Source organism: Cnephaeus nilssonii (genome assembly GCF_951640355.1).
Source record: "Cnephaeus nilssonii genome assembly, chromosome: 20".
NCBI classification, from domain to species: Eukaryota; Metazoa; Chordata; class Mammalia; order Chiroptera; family Vespertilionidae; genus Cnephaeus; species Cnephaeus nilssonii.
Window position 1 is genome coordinate 10,999,254 of NC_137091.1, and position 14,719 is coordinate 11,013,972.

Consider the following 14,719-nt stretch of genomic DNA (forward strand, 5'->3'; position numbering starts at 1 on the left):
CCTTCCACAGACAACATGCTGGGTTCCTGGCACTTCAAAGGGGATAAAAATGTGGCGAGGACCCATGTGAGTGCATGCGCCATAGATCACATACTCAATAAAGCCAGGCAAACGGGGTATTTGTGACAACGGAATGCTGGGTCAAACCCTGGCTGAAACCTGATAGGATGTGAGCTGTGGGTTCCACCATGCAAACTTTACAAGGAGTGAAAAAAACACTTGCTCAGCTTGTTAGGAGCCATGGCTGCTTTACCCAACTGGTTGGTGAAGCACAAAAGGGACTGGCATGTCCTTGTTATGGAGGGCGGAAAATTCAAAGTTGGCTTTCTAGGCCGAGAGCCACCAACCACTTTCCCTTAAACTGCGATGAGTTGGCCACTACACCTGACAAATACTGGGAGGCCAACCTGAGTCCTGGCTCTCCATTTTATTCTCTTAGGCTCCTCTCTATTCTAGGCCAAAGAATTTCATTTCGAAGGGAAACACAGTTATCAATGCATGGCCTCCACAGGGAAAGTCATGTATGCACAGAAACATCAAGTTCCAGATATCCTTTGTTTTTAACACATTTGTTTGGGAAGTATTTAACCTCTAAAATATTTATTTAAAAAAGCTACTCCTCCTCACATACTAATTAGAGGGAGTAGGGAAGGGAAGAGAGTCAATCCAAATTCATGCAGGTTTTTGCAATTTTCAAGATATGGCTTTCTTATGCTCTAAGAACCTAGCATAATTAAAACAAGCTTAGTAAAGCTTGACTTACATTAAAGAATAGGTAAGAATAGTATAATTTAGAGGTCTTATAAAGTGCCAAGTATGGTAGAAATACAGCCACTGTAACTTCACCTGATAAAACCACTCTTCCTAGGATGACTTCTCATCCAATTCAAATCCTCACTAACAAATTGACATCTGAGTCACTGAAATGTTGGCAACAGAAAACTTCAGAGTTGGATGCACAATACCACAGCCAGCCAGTGACTTCAAGCCAACACTCGCCTCGTCTGTGCAACTCTGAAGCCAGGTAAGATGTGGGGCTGCTGCCTCATGAAAAAGAAACCTGAAGAAAAACTGAAAGTAGAAATGGGACCATAAAGTACCCAGTTTTTAGCTTTTTCTAATCATTAGCCAAGACACTGACTTGCCCTCCAAGAAAACCACAAGTACTCGTAGAATTCGTTTCTGTTTCATGATCTCATTATGCAACACATGTGGGCGTTCTCTGCTGCAGGCCAGCCTCCCTTTGGCCAGAGACCTCCCTCGGGAGACCCTGGGACGCAGTGAGCGATCCAAGCTGCTGGGAAATTCCTTCTGCATTTCTTCTTCATGGTGGAGTGGTACTTGGAGCTGGTATTCACCAAAGTGCTGGCCCTCTGCCTTTTGGGGGCCCTGAGGTGAGCCCAATGAGGGCCTGGGATGCTGCCTGACATTTCATCCTCGTAGAGAGGCCAAGGGCAGCTGCCACCCCCACTTCTCAACCATCAGACTCTTAGCTAAAGTACCACTGACAGCCCCTCCATCTAAACTTCCATCTCCCAAACCAGCAACATAATGGAGGAGCCAATTAAATGATTATTAATTCATGCTACTTTCCGTAAGCCAGAGGTTCTCATCGCCTTGTGTTCCGTAAACCAGCTTGCCACCTGCCCCAGAAATTTACAGCAATCTTTGATCTATCACCATTGACCAAAGAGAGAAAAACTCATACAGCTCCATCCTCAGTGTTTGAGTTGGGATAACTACCCCAGCACATGAGATATGGAAGCGTCGCTAGATCTGAAAATGGTCGTTCAGCTCATAACATGAAATGAAAGGTGCCGTGTGAGCCTTCCACAGCCGCCCCCCTCAGCTCCTCGGGGCCTCGGACTACTGCACAGCAGAAATGCCTGGTTTTCAGAAGGCCTTCTGTGCTGTTGGACTTTGTGGTCTTCATACTGGCCTTGAAAGTGGAGCTGCTCTTGGCATTCGTGCGCAAGGCCCTCCCCAGAGGAGAGGCCAGGATTTCCTCTTCGCATCTCCTGCGGAGCTACTGCACTTGCTAAGAGGCCAGCGTGCTGGCTAAATTCTCTTCCTCCCCTAACACAGAGAACAAGTTGCTGCCAACTTGGCCTTTAAACATGCAGGGTCTCATTCTACCTCCAACCAAGCACTTAAAGATGTTTCTGAGAGGACTCGGGAAACTTGTGGGAAGCAGCGAGAGGCACGCACTGCCGGCCCGGCGGGGTGACCTTCACGCCCTGACCGACACGAGGCTGGGCTTCTCCCTTCCCAGTGAGGCGTGGAGTCGGTCTTCCCTCAGGCCAGAGGTGAAAGATTAAATATGGCTGTCCCCCATGAACCTGCCCACTCTAAAGCAAACACAGACACTGTTGAAAGAAATCCAGAAGTAACCTCCACGGGCCCCGTCTGCAGTGTGATCCAGAGCAATGACAGAGTGCCTGGCTTAGGGAAGTCTTGGTTTTTCCATGTGTCCAAGAGAATCTGTGAAAAGAGGGCGCATCCCTCTGGGCTTCCCAGGTCTTGGTACCTGCAGGCCACACTAGCCTGTGCTTTAGCCCTGGGGAAGATGCAGGGAGCCACACCAGTGCCTGTGCCACAGTCAGCAGGCTGGGTGTGGGGGATCGTGCCAGGCTGGGGGCCCGCTGCTGCCCCAGTCAGCTGCCCCAGGTGGAGTGGCGGGCCCAGGCTGACTGGTGGCTCCAGCTGCCTGCTCTGCATCTTGGGGGAGAAAATAGTGCGAAGCCCTACATCAGAGGCATCAATCTGTTGCACTAATTCCTTGTTGAAATATGCATAAGGCTGCTTAACTACACTGATTTGAACTCCCAAAAGGCCATCCCACAATTCAATTTCAGGATACCTTGCTCCCTCTGTGTCAGATTTCTGAATGAACCACCAGGCAAAACAGAGCCATCAGCCACCACCTCACTGAGACCAACATTGGCTAATGGTCTATTTAATAAGATCTACATTGGGCTGCCACCATGAGCCTGGCTTGTGCCAGGAGCTGGGGACCAAAGGGGCAAGACCCAATGTCTCACTCTGAGGTATCAGCCTGCCTGCCTTTGTCCTCTTGTCAGCTACTCCCAAGCAGCCTGTCCTCCCCTGGCAGAGCCTTGTGGGCTGTGCACAGATGCCACCTGTGGCTGTGGTCGTGTCCTGTGAGCATGGCAGCCAGGGTTGGGATACAGTGGGGTCTGCAGGATCACACTGCCCTCGGACTTAATTACAGGTTTGTGACGACCGGGGACTTGGAGAAAACCAGAGGTTTCTCCAAGGGGCACGTGAACTGACAGAAGAAAAAGTCCAGAGGTACAAGATGTAGGTCAAAATAAGGGGCAGTGTGGGCCATTCTGGGGCCAGGCCAAAGTTAATTACAGAACTTCATCCAGTCCCCATCGAATCAAACACTAATTAGGATCATTGGGATCTCTGAGCCCTAACCCAGGGCAGATTCTCAGAGACTGAAATGTAACAACACTCAGTTTTACAAAAACTATCTTCCTAACTTACTAAATATTAAGAGTGAAACTGAACTTGGGAACATAAACACATAAAATCTGGGTCCAGCGTCATGACGAGACACCAAGAGCTCTGACCTTAACTTTTCAGTGTCCCTAACAAATCAACCTCCCCATGATCCACCAAGGGCTTCTTTCGAGTCCAGGAGTGTGAGACTATTCGGGGAAGAAAGACATCACTGGGTCTCTGTAAGGCTGGAAAGTGGGAGTGAGTCTCCACTCTTCTGTAAGGTTAAGGTTGCAAGGATACTGGAAACGTCACCTCTTGGAATTTTGTACGGCACTGAGAGGGAACGCCCCACCAAGCCATACCGATATCAATGCTTCTCTGTCTCCAATGAATCCCTTGCTCAGTGGGCTCACAGTGCCCCAAAGGCCCAGGACCAATGATCTGTGTGAAGGGGGGGCGGGCTCTGGTGTACCTGCAGGGACTCCTCAAGAATGGACGAGTTCACGTGCTGTTCTCCCGCGGCCACGTTCTCTGCGCACAAAGGCATCAGTCCCCTGGCTGAGTTACAGCGCACAGGGGTTTGCAGCGCTGGCCGCAACCTCGTCAGATCCCGGCTGTGTGACCTCGAGCATTTCACTTGACTACACTGAGCTCTCGCTTTCCTCATCTGTCAATGGGACATCAGTGTCTACTCACAGGGTTTCTGTGAGACTAGCTAGAGAGATCAGGCACACGAAGACTACCACAGAGTCTAGCAGTGGGGTGAGCTCACACATTGGTTGCTATGGTTTCATTCTTAGAAGTATTTATGGGAAATATTATGAGTCCACATGTGGCCACATGATGAGAGAGCGAGGGGAGAGGCCTGGTTTTAAGGAAAGCAGACACATAGGTTTGCCTTTTCTGTATATCAACATGGAATAATCTTACTCACCCATGGGTTTGAAGTCTAAAAAGCAAAAAGTAGAATAACTTGGACTTGAAAGTGTTTATGGTTATGCTATTTTACCCACCGACTGTTAATGAAACGTTCAAACAGTACAAAGCACTTTCTAGGTGGTGGAGAGAACGAATGCAGGGCTGGGGAGAGGTGAACAGGCAGAGCAATGAAAAAATACACTGTGTGGTGCTGTAATGACATCATACATGTGTCCCAACCCACATGTGTACACCCCCAAGAGTGAGCTCTGAGGTAAACCATGGACTTAGGGGGATTATGATGTGTCACTGTAGGGTCACCATTTATAAAAATGCACCATCTGGTGAGTGAAGGTGATAATAGGGGAGGCTGTGCATGTGTGTGGGTAGAGAGGGTAATGGGAAATCTCTACCTCCCTCAATTTCATTGTAAACCTAAAACTGCTCTAAAAAAATAAAGTCTTATTTTTTTTAAAAAGATTAATGCCACATAGCCCCGATCATTAAGAGCTACAATTCTGTCTGACAACTAGAGAAACAGGACTTCCATGTTTCCTCCTCCAATCTTCCTACAATAAGAGAAAATGACTACGTTATGTGTTCTTTCGCTTTATAATCTGGGGAATATATGGCTGACCCAGAAGGTAAATTGGGATTTGATCACAAATCCGACACCCAGGAGTTCCCATCTCTGAGCCTTGGTTCTCCAGCCTCAAGAGAAAGGTCCTGTTGCACCAGGAAGAATGTGCAAGTCTCACGAAGGTGCGCTGATATCCCGTGAGAAAGACACCAGGGTACTTTTTAAAAACCATGACCATGATTCTAATAATAGAGGTGCCTCCCCCATCAGCACCAAAGCTCAAACTGAAACAAAGCGGAGAGATTAACATGGCCCCTTTGCAAGAACAATATGCAAATCTATAAGGTATTTTCTGTAGTGATGAAAAATGATTTGCTCCCTAATCTACATTTTCACAGCCTTTTATTTATACCGTGATGATAATTCTCATGACACTGTAACATAGCTATGTAATTACATACGATGCCCCTTCTAGAAAGTGCGTTCCTTACTTTTTGTACATCCTGTATCTGCCTTAGATATCTGCACAAAAATATTTGCGCAATAGATGTAGTCCCTTATCTCTCCCATGACTTACACATAAACCCTCCGAGCCAGGACTCTGAATTACTGGAATTCAGGCGAGTCCAGATATGCACCACACCCTAGATCTATTTTTGCTTCCCAACATAAAAATAGTTTAAATGGTTTGTTTTCAATTGTGAGACAGAATTCTGCCTGCAGTGACTTTAAGCATTCAAGTTATACTGAAAGTGGCCTGGAAAATAAAAAAGAGGGTGGGGAGGGGACAAGTGGACTCTGGAAAAGCTGACATAGCCGCGCAATTCCAGTCTGTGTGCAAAAATGTAAAACCAAAAACAGTTTCCGTTGGCAAGAGCGTGAACCGCCAAGGGGCCGTGCAAGGCAGGCTCCCAGCATTCCCTTGCACGCACCCTACTGCAGAGGCACATTTACTTCTGGGTGAGGTGGAGAAAGGGGACAAAGTGTCCCAAGGATGCAGAGTTAGGCCAGAAGGATTTGGCTGATGGTGGTAAATGGCCTGGTTTCCAGCAAACATTGGGCTGGGATATGGGAGCCACTCAAAGGCACTGAGATGAGTCTTCAAGGATATCTCCACTGACATCCTCATCACACTAAGCTCTGAAAACAGCCTGATGGGACCCAGCAGTGCAGGCCAGGTGACAGAATGTGGAGCTCTGAGGTCCCACCAAAAAGGGCGGCCTCCATGGAAAGAGCCTCAGGGGCCTATCTGGACTCTCCCCAGCCTCCTGATCCACACCCTCTCAACCAGCCAGGTAGGGAAATCCTTCCAAGCTACAGCACCCCGACTTTACACATTAATATTCTCTAAGATTCCATACTACTGTTCACCGTCTCTCCTCTAATTATACTTCTAAGGAGTTCCAGAACTGCAAGAAACCATTTAGCCCAACCTACATTTTCCAGATTTGGAAACGGAGGTTAGAGATCTAAGGTCATGCTGCAAATCTTCGTGGTAGAGTCAGACCCCGAGCCCTGGGCTTCTGACTGGTAGCCCAGCTGTTTTGCTAACACATAACACTTCCTCTCAGTACATACCTTCTTTTGTCTTTATGGATTCAATTTCTTAAGTATAGTTTTTAGTCCCTTTCCATTCTCTGTCACAGACTACCTTTCAGGCACTGAGTTCCCCATACAATGGCATCGCTTTACACAAAGCTGCGAACAACAGGGAGAATAGCGGCAGGGATGGTAACAGATTTGCATCAGGATGTGCCTGACCTGCTTTTTTTCAACCTCAGTAATTAGAAAGGCATTGGGTCTGTAGGAATTACTCAGATGCAGTGAGAGCGGTACACTATACATTTATGTTAAACATGTCAAATCCGATTGAAATCATGCCTGCCAGCACCATCTTCCATAAACACACTTCTCCCCAACAGTCGCTCAGACCTTGCCAGCCCATTAATACCTCCTTTAATAGCAACCTTCCACAGATTCCAATCAGGGACGCTCCACTGCACTAATTGCTCTGTGTTAGGTGAGCATCATGGGTTTAAAAAACCCTTCGAGGCATTCTCCTAGAAAAACAGCACTCCAACCACAATTCTAACTCAAAATTCTACAAAAATATAAGCATGGACATCATTTGGGGGTTTCTGAAGCATTATCAGGGTGTTAGTGTAAGATGGGCTGTTCCCCCCATTTTGTTTGTTTTTAAAGCACAATACCCCTACTCATCTTGTCTCAAATTAGTTTAACTAGACCCGGCTTAGTGCTCTGTTGCCGGAAACCATAGCAGCTCAGGATTTAAATAACCATCTTGCTGTGATTCTTTGCCAAGAGTTCAATTTTTCCCCTAATTATTGGTGATAAAGCATCACATTAATTGTATATCACTTAATTTATAGCAATTAATGATTGACTGAACAGTCACTGCATTAATTATTGTTCAGTGGCTGGCACTGGGGGCTCTTCAATCTAGAAGACACTTTCAAATCCACACTGCTAAAGAGAACAAGGGACCATTCTCACATTTCAAAACAAAACCACAAAGTTAGACGGTGGAAACGACTGTGCATTAGGGGAGAGGGTTTGTTCCACGGGACCTCCTGCGCCCACCCTCTGCTGGCCCACACGCCCCGAGGAGATGTGACCCTGAAGTGTTCACAAGGCCGTGTACATGTGCCAGCACTCGCCACCATGGAAGCCAGGCCGGGGCTGGTGGGTGCCTCTCGTCCACATTTTACAGGTGAGGCACCCAAGGCTCCAGGAGGCCAAGCCCCTTGACCAAGGTCATTCTCTTCATGACTCCAAATCTAGAGAGTTCTGCCCCTTGGCTATGTGCTCTCAGCAGGAGCACAGCTCTGATTTACATGAGGCTCACTCATCTGGAATGCGCAGGGGCGGTAGGGTCCCTGCTGCCTCTGTACAACTGAGGAGAGAGCTGCTCCTCATGCTTCGGAGGAAGCGGAGACCAGACCAGTGATCAGCCTGTGGTGGTGCGCTCACCGGGGAGTGTGGGCCGCACCCAAGGTCGAGTAAGTGGCAGAGCCAGTGTGCAGATCGGGGCCTGTCCACGTGCCCTTGGGCCACTTGTTGATCCCAGGACTCAGTTTACTCATCTGCAAAATGGTGGGAAGAGGGGGCTAGTTACTTACAGTATCTGTTTCATGGAGTGGGGGGTGAGAATCAATGACATAATGTATAGAATCTATATAAAGTAATGCTTCCCAACTCTTTTTCACATCATGGCACACACAGAAAAGGGTGGCAAATTGGTAAAACAGATAAAGTTGCAACTGACGCAGCCCCAGCAGCCCCCTGCCCCACCCAGCTAAGCAAGGGCTGTGGGGACAGCACACCTGTGTCCTTGTGAGCCCTTCAGGGCAGGCCTGCGGGGAAGGACAGGTGTGAACACTCCAACGGTGCCTGGCAGGGTGAGAGCTAATGTAGCCTTCATGATAACCGGGAAGTTACACCTGCCTGCACTCTTCCGGGGTTGTCATCTATAGCTGGACTCGCCACCAGCCACACACGGCTGTTTTCATTAAACTTAAATAAAATTTTAAAATTCCGTTTCTCATGGGTACTAGCCACCTTCCAAGTGCTCAGCAGCCATCCATGGCTAGTGGCTACTGTACGGCCCAGCACAGGAAGTTCCATGGGGCAGCACTGGTCTCAGTAAGAGTGTTCTCATGGCGGTGGGCGGTCTCGAAATGCCCCTGGAGTGTTACAGTCCTGGAGGCGAGGCCTCTAACCTCACAGAACGTGTATCAGTGGAACTCTACCCAGTGTCCGGCATGTGGGGAGAGCCCCAGCCACTGACCATGGGGGACTGACGCTGCCATGATTCAAACCACTACCTTGCTTGTCTTTTTGCCACTCAAGGAAAAAGACCTGCCTGCTAAATAAGAGGAGCCCAGAGAGGGTTACTAAGAGACACCAAGAAGGAAACGAGGAGTCCCATTCCAATGTGGAAATAGCCAACAAAAAAATTTTAGTAAAGATTATCTATTCCTGCACAAACCCCCCAAACTACATAATCAATAGCTGAGAAAATGCCAATTAGCCAGGCCCATTTGAAATATTATTAATCTGCATCATGAGCAGCCACTAATCAACAGTACAAATTGTGAAATCACTATTTATTTATTTGCCAGGAGGAAGCACTCCCTATCACAGTTAATCAGATAGGAACAGCTCAATTTAGGGAGTAAATGGAAAAAACGCAGGCATTTTTCATAAAATACTGAAGATCCCAAAGAAAGCTCAGAAGAGGTGGCTGGCCCCTACATCGATTCCAAGATCAAATCAACCAAGTCCTTTAATAAAGCCTGTCATTACACACTCAGACAATAGAGACAAAATTATGCTCCAGGTCAAAAGAGGATCATTTGTGGGAGTTGGGACAAAATTTTCCCTTCTCTCTTTACTGCTGTGCAACTGACAAGGTGCACCTCCAAGTTACCCATTCATTCTCTGTTTGCCTGGATCATCTCCGTCTTTTGGAGATAAAGTGTGGCCTGTTGTATGAATGAATGAATGAACGAACAAGAAAATGGAGTCTTATTAAAGACGTTCATTTTTACGGTGCTCTTTTGAGTCTTCTAGGAGGCTCTGGGCTCCCTAGCGTGTCCATAACACTGTGAAGGCACCCTTCCACTGAAACACAAATACCCTGAATGTGACTCAAATGAACCAGCCTCAATCAAGCTTACCCTGAACTGGTGTAAGCAGGGGTGGGGACTGTCCAGCCAGTGGGTTGTATCAGTCCTGTGAAATCATTTGGTCTGGCCCTGCTTAGAATGAGTTAATTAAATGTTTGATCAATTACAGCAGGCTAATTTTTAAGTTTATAATTTTGTATGGCCTTTGAATGATGTTATAAATATCCAAATGGCCCTTAGCAGAAAAAAAGGTTCGCCACCCCTGGATTAGAGAGACATATACAAAGTACTCTGCAAAGGGTTTGGCACACAGTAGGTGCTTTGTAAATGGCAATTACTTCCTGTTGTTTTCTCAGTGTCCTTAGCATGCAGAATGCAGGAAACTATGCACCAAAGATCATTTGCATGATCTCACTACATCCTTAGACTGTTCCCTCCCAGCTTCTCAACATCCCCAGAAGCCACATGCTGCCTGGTGCCTTTCACGTTCCTATGGGAGGCCTGGAAGAGAAACGGCGACTAGTTCTCCCAATCTTATTTAATTAAACTATTAAAAAACACCACCAAAACCCTTCCTATTATAGAGCTTACTATACATGAGGCACTGCTCTAAGACTCCCATATTCAAGTAATCTACACAGCTATCCTGTGGAAATGGGTACAGTTTTAATCACCATCCCATATGAGGAAACTGAGGCCTGGAAAGGGTAAGGTACCTCGAGCAAAGTCACAGAACTCGTAAATGGCAGAGCCAGGATCTGAAACAAGGCACCCAAACCATAAAAACAAAGGACAGATAGTCTGAAAGGTTACTCAGTCTTCAAACTGAGTTTGTGAAATCCTCTTCCCTGGGAAGATTTGTTTAACTGCTATCTGTTTGCAAAGTCTGTCTAGATCACGCCTTAATAGTACAGCAAAAACTGGGGTCTTGGTCCATGCGAAGCCACACAGGACGATCCTTCCCCGACACTCAGGGCCTCTGAGCACAGACGTTCAAGCCCTACTTCCTGGTCCTTACAACCCCCCCCCCCCCCCCCCCCCGCCCAAGGTGCTGATGCTTGGCCCTCAGTGCTATCTCAAGCTCAGGCCCCGGACACCCCAGAGCCCAGTGCCAAGGAGACAACAAGCAGCGTGGACGTAAAGTCCGCCTAGTGCGCCGTCCACGCTCTCAGCACCCCTCCCTGTCTTTGGAAGCTGTTATCTACCTCTCGAGTTTCTCTCTTCCAGGCGGAATAGCCCTGATTTCTTCAGCCTCTTCCCAGAGGCCATATTTCTCAGCCTTCAGTCATTTTCATTGCTGTCCTCTGGCCTCTCTCCAAGATTCTGTATCTTGTTTAAAGAGTGGAGGCCAACACTGAACATGATTTAAGAACAGTCTTGCCTGGAAAAGTAACAAAGGCCCAACCAATACAGACTCCAGAAGGTAAATATTTTCTCAAAAACACACACACCCTGAATATTACAATATTAATAATGGAGGGCAGTAAGACTTAGCATAATAATTTCTGCTGCTTATCATACCATTTCCTCTAATTATTGTGGTGGTTTCTGGGAGACTTATCTGTCCTGATAAGTCTTCTCAGAAATGATTTTGCTCCTCAAAAACCCTAAGCTTTTCTTCTTAGTCTCTGCTCTTAGTACAGAAATCCGGTCATCATGAGAGATGGCCAGTTCCCTTTTCTCAGCGCCAGCTTTTCCAGAAATAGCACTTCCTTTCCTGACTTCTTCCATTTCTTCTGCTCTTGGTAAGACGGCCTCTTGCCTGGCTGCACTGCCTGCCTCCCCTCTAGGTGCATTTCCAGGCGTGGGTGCTCACACTGGGGAACGGGGTAGGGCACACGAATCCTACCCAGGCCCCCAAATGCAGGGCGAAGCCCACCCTTCACCACAGACTCCTTATGAGACTGGGGTGACCCTGATCAGATTCCACATGGCAAATCCCTCTGCTGGGCATGGGAGCAGGTATAGGGGCCTAGATCATAACCAGAGAAAGAACCACATCCAGGGCCAACAACAGGGCGGGCTGCTGAAGAAATGTGACCTCACAGACACCGAAGCCCCCAACACAGCCAGGCCCCTGGATGCTCAGTAAACAAGATGGTTTGGGGGCCATTTAAAAAAAAAACCTTTACAAGTTCCTTAATAGAACAGAATAGAAGGAGAATGAAGGTGACCACTCAAAAAAGGAAAAATAGAATTCTCCAACATGCGCAGAGGCAAGCTTTCCGGGTGGATTTAAGGATGCATCTGCTCCCTGCCAGGCAGCCTCACGCGTCCCAGGAGGAGCACGGGGCTCGCTGCACACACTACCTGTCCACTTGCTCTGGTCCTTCTCGCCTCCACTCTCCGGGTCTTTGGCAACCTCCTCTGGGTCAGCAGCTGCTTCGCTGGGCCCTTCAACATCTTCAATGGCTTCTTCTGAAACAGGAGGGAAAAAATGTCAATGATTAAAACTAGACAGAAGATGAAGGACTCCTGGCTCCTACTCCAAAGAATTACCAACCACAAGACACAGACCCGATGCCCATGCCTCCTCTCCGCCCCGTGGGCCGAGGCCAGCTGCACTGGCTACGCCGAGGCCTGGGCAAGCAATGGGGCTGTCCTTCCCGCTCCCTGGCATGAGAGTGGGACTCGCCCTGGACATGCGGACAGGAGGTTTTTCCAGATGGGTTCTGAATGCCTCGTTTGAGTGTTTCTTATTGAAAAGCCAATCCTGTTGAAGAAATACTAGTAACTCCATCCAAATGCCTGAAGTTGCATGCAAGTCTTTTACACTTGAAAATGCAAAATTTTACACTTGAAGGTGCAAAAGAGGAGCTTCTTGCCTGGCTCCAGCCCCAGTGCGTCCTGGCACTGAACGCGACTTGCCTCAAGCATTGGCCCCTCATAGGCCGCAAGGTGCCTGCACACGTGCCAGTTTGTGGCGGGAGGGTTTGTGTGTTTTTTAAATAGTCATTCATACTCTGAAGAGTCATAAAATATCGGTCATATGATTTCATCAATGTGAAGAGTTCTAGAAAATGACATCTGTGGACACATCAGGCGTCAGCGGCAAGGAGGAGAAAAAACGGCAATAGAATCATACACTTTCTTTTTGAAGTCACCCCCTTCGTTACCCACCGCTGGTTTAAAACTAACCAAGGGAATTTTCTCCAGCTCAACACACAGTGCTTTAGTGAAGGTAGAGGAATGGTCATTTCCAACAGCAGGTTAATCATTAAGTAAAATGCCACTTGCCCATGTGGGAAAGAGGATGAGACACTCCAGGTGCTGGGGGAGATGGAGGGAGACATGTCCCTCTCACTCTCCTGGCCCTTTGGATTGTTATCCAACATATTCACTGGGAATGGGCTGGTGAACGAATGAGGCTGGCAAACCACGGCGGGGTAATGCTGACATGTAGGGTACTTTGAATAGCACAACTGCCTGGGTACAGGCACGTAAGCTGCCCGTGTCCATCACCTGAGGTCGGTACCATGGACACCTGGTATTAGGGTCCAATCTAGGATCGTGGATTTGGGGCTCTGTCCAATGTCACCCTAGGTCCATCCCTCCAACTGCAACTCCACTTTTCAACATGTCTAGGTGTAATACTCTCCAACCCTTTAGAAAATAGCTTCCAAATTTTATCTCATGATGGAAGTCAAAGGTGTTCAGAGTAAACTGACTTCAGAGAGTTTATAAAACGCTTGATGGAAGAAGTATCTATTTGGAGTCAGATTTTCCTAATTCTTCCTGAAGAGACAACGGAAGTCTAAGGACTGGAAACTGAACTAGGGGTCAAGGAACATTCTTTCTTCATTACTTCCAATAGGGGATTTATGAGGCAGTCACGGTGAACTCGGATGAAATAAGATACTGATGATTTTCATCTCCAACTAAGAGGACTCCATGTATAATTTCTATATCTCCTTTTTTCCTTACTGTATCATAAAGTTAACATCATCTCCCCATACCTACACTTAGTTCAAATAGAGAAAAATCAAGCAACCATGGTTTGAAGTCAATCAGATATACAAAGCCATGTTAACACTACACTCACTATACTTCATTAACACACACACACACACACACACACACACACACACGTGCTAGTAGAGCAAAAACAAGCAAGTTACACAGTATAATATATTTACCGTCTTAATTATGTTCAGGCAGGATGTTCAATGCATATTTTTAGGCATTTGATACAATTGTTCGACACTATAATTATAAAATCCATCTTTGAATGGTGATGCTAGCATTTAGCCCATCGATATTACTAAGCTGGGTCTACCCAACGTAGCTAGATCTCTTAAAATATACTCATTTGCCCTTACATCCGGAGATACAAAATATCTGTGGTACTGGTACATTTGATTAATTAGATTATGCAAAGAGATGACTCAATGGTCTCTGCTCTCCAGACACACACACACACACACACACACACACACACACACACACTATCACCTTAGATGGGGACAGTCTGACACCACCAAAGTGGAGAATGCCCTGACGTGGTGTGAACAGTGTTTGAAGGTGCTGCTTTGCGGAAGAGGGAAGGAATCTGCCCGCGCAGAGGGGCTGTGTCCAAGGCCAGCTCCTCTCTCCTGGGCTACTGAGCGGAGTTAAGAACTCATGTTTGGAAAGGCCCAAAGAACTGGGGTCAGTGCCAGAGTGGCCATATCTATTCAAAAGACAGACTGAAGAACAAGCACATCACTAACGCAGTGAGCGAGGAAACCACGGTGCTCTGTGACTATTCCTGGAGTCCCTGCTCTCTGAGCCTACTTGGGCTTTTGTTTTCTTCCCTCCCTGCCCTCCTCCAAGCAGAAACATTAAGGCAGCTGAGTCTCAATGAGGCTAGTCCAGGAGCTGATTTGCTTCTCTTTCTTCCCCCTCCTTTTTAAGATTTAAAAATCAAGTCTTCTTTTCGAGTTCCTAGATTCAATATTATTATTTGCGCGTCATTCACTAAAAGACTATTATGCACTTGGTGGAAGAAGAAATGCTTAAGGAACTCCTGGACAAGCCATCTGCCTTTACAAGGGAGCAGTGTCCTCAGCCCCAGCCAAAAAACCAGGTCCCAGTCAGCCAGGCAGGAGCTCCTTGCAGTTCC

The 14,719-nt window shown here is 47.3% G+C and overlaps 1 protein-coding gene across 5 annotated transcripts in view; it reads right to left on the minus strand.

Annotated features, from left to right (window-relative positions):
• The window catches only part of ZFHX3 (zinc finger homeobox 3), a 246,862-nt gene that overhangs the window by 33,483 nt on the left and 198,660 nt on the right, over positions 1 to 14,719 (minus strand). For all 5 annotated transcript variants that reach the window (XR_013815205.1, XM_079800262.1, XM_079800265.1 and 2 more), the window contains one exon: positions 11,929 to 12,036. Coding sequence is in view for 4 of the 5 variants with exons in the window: in XM_079800262.1 (XP_079656388.1) it covers positions 11,929 to 12,036 (108 nt within the window). In the remaining variant the exon portion in view is untranslated. The remainder of the gene's footprint in view (positions 1 to 11,928; positions 12,037 to 14,719) is intronic.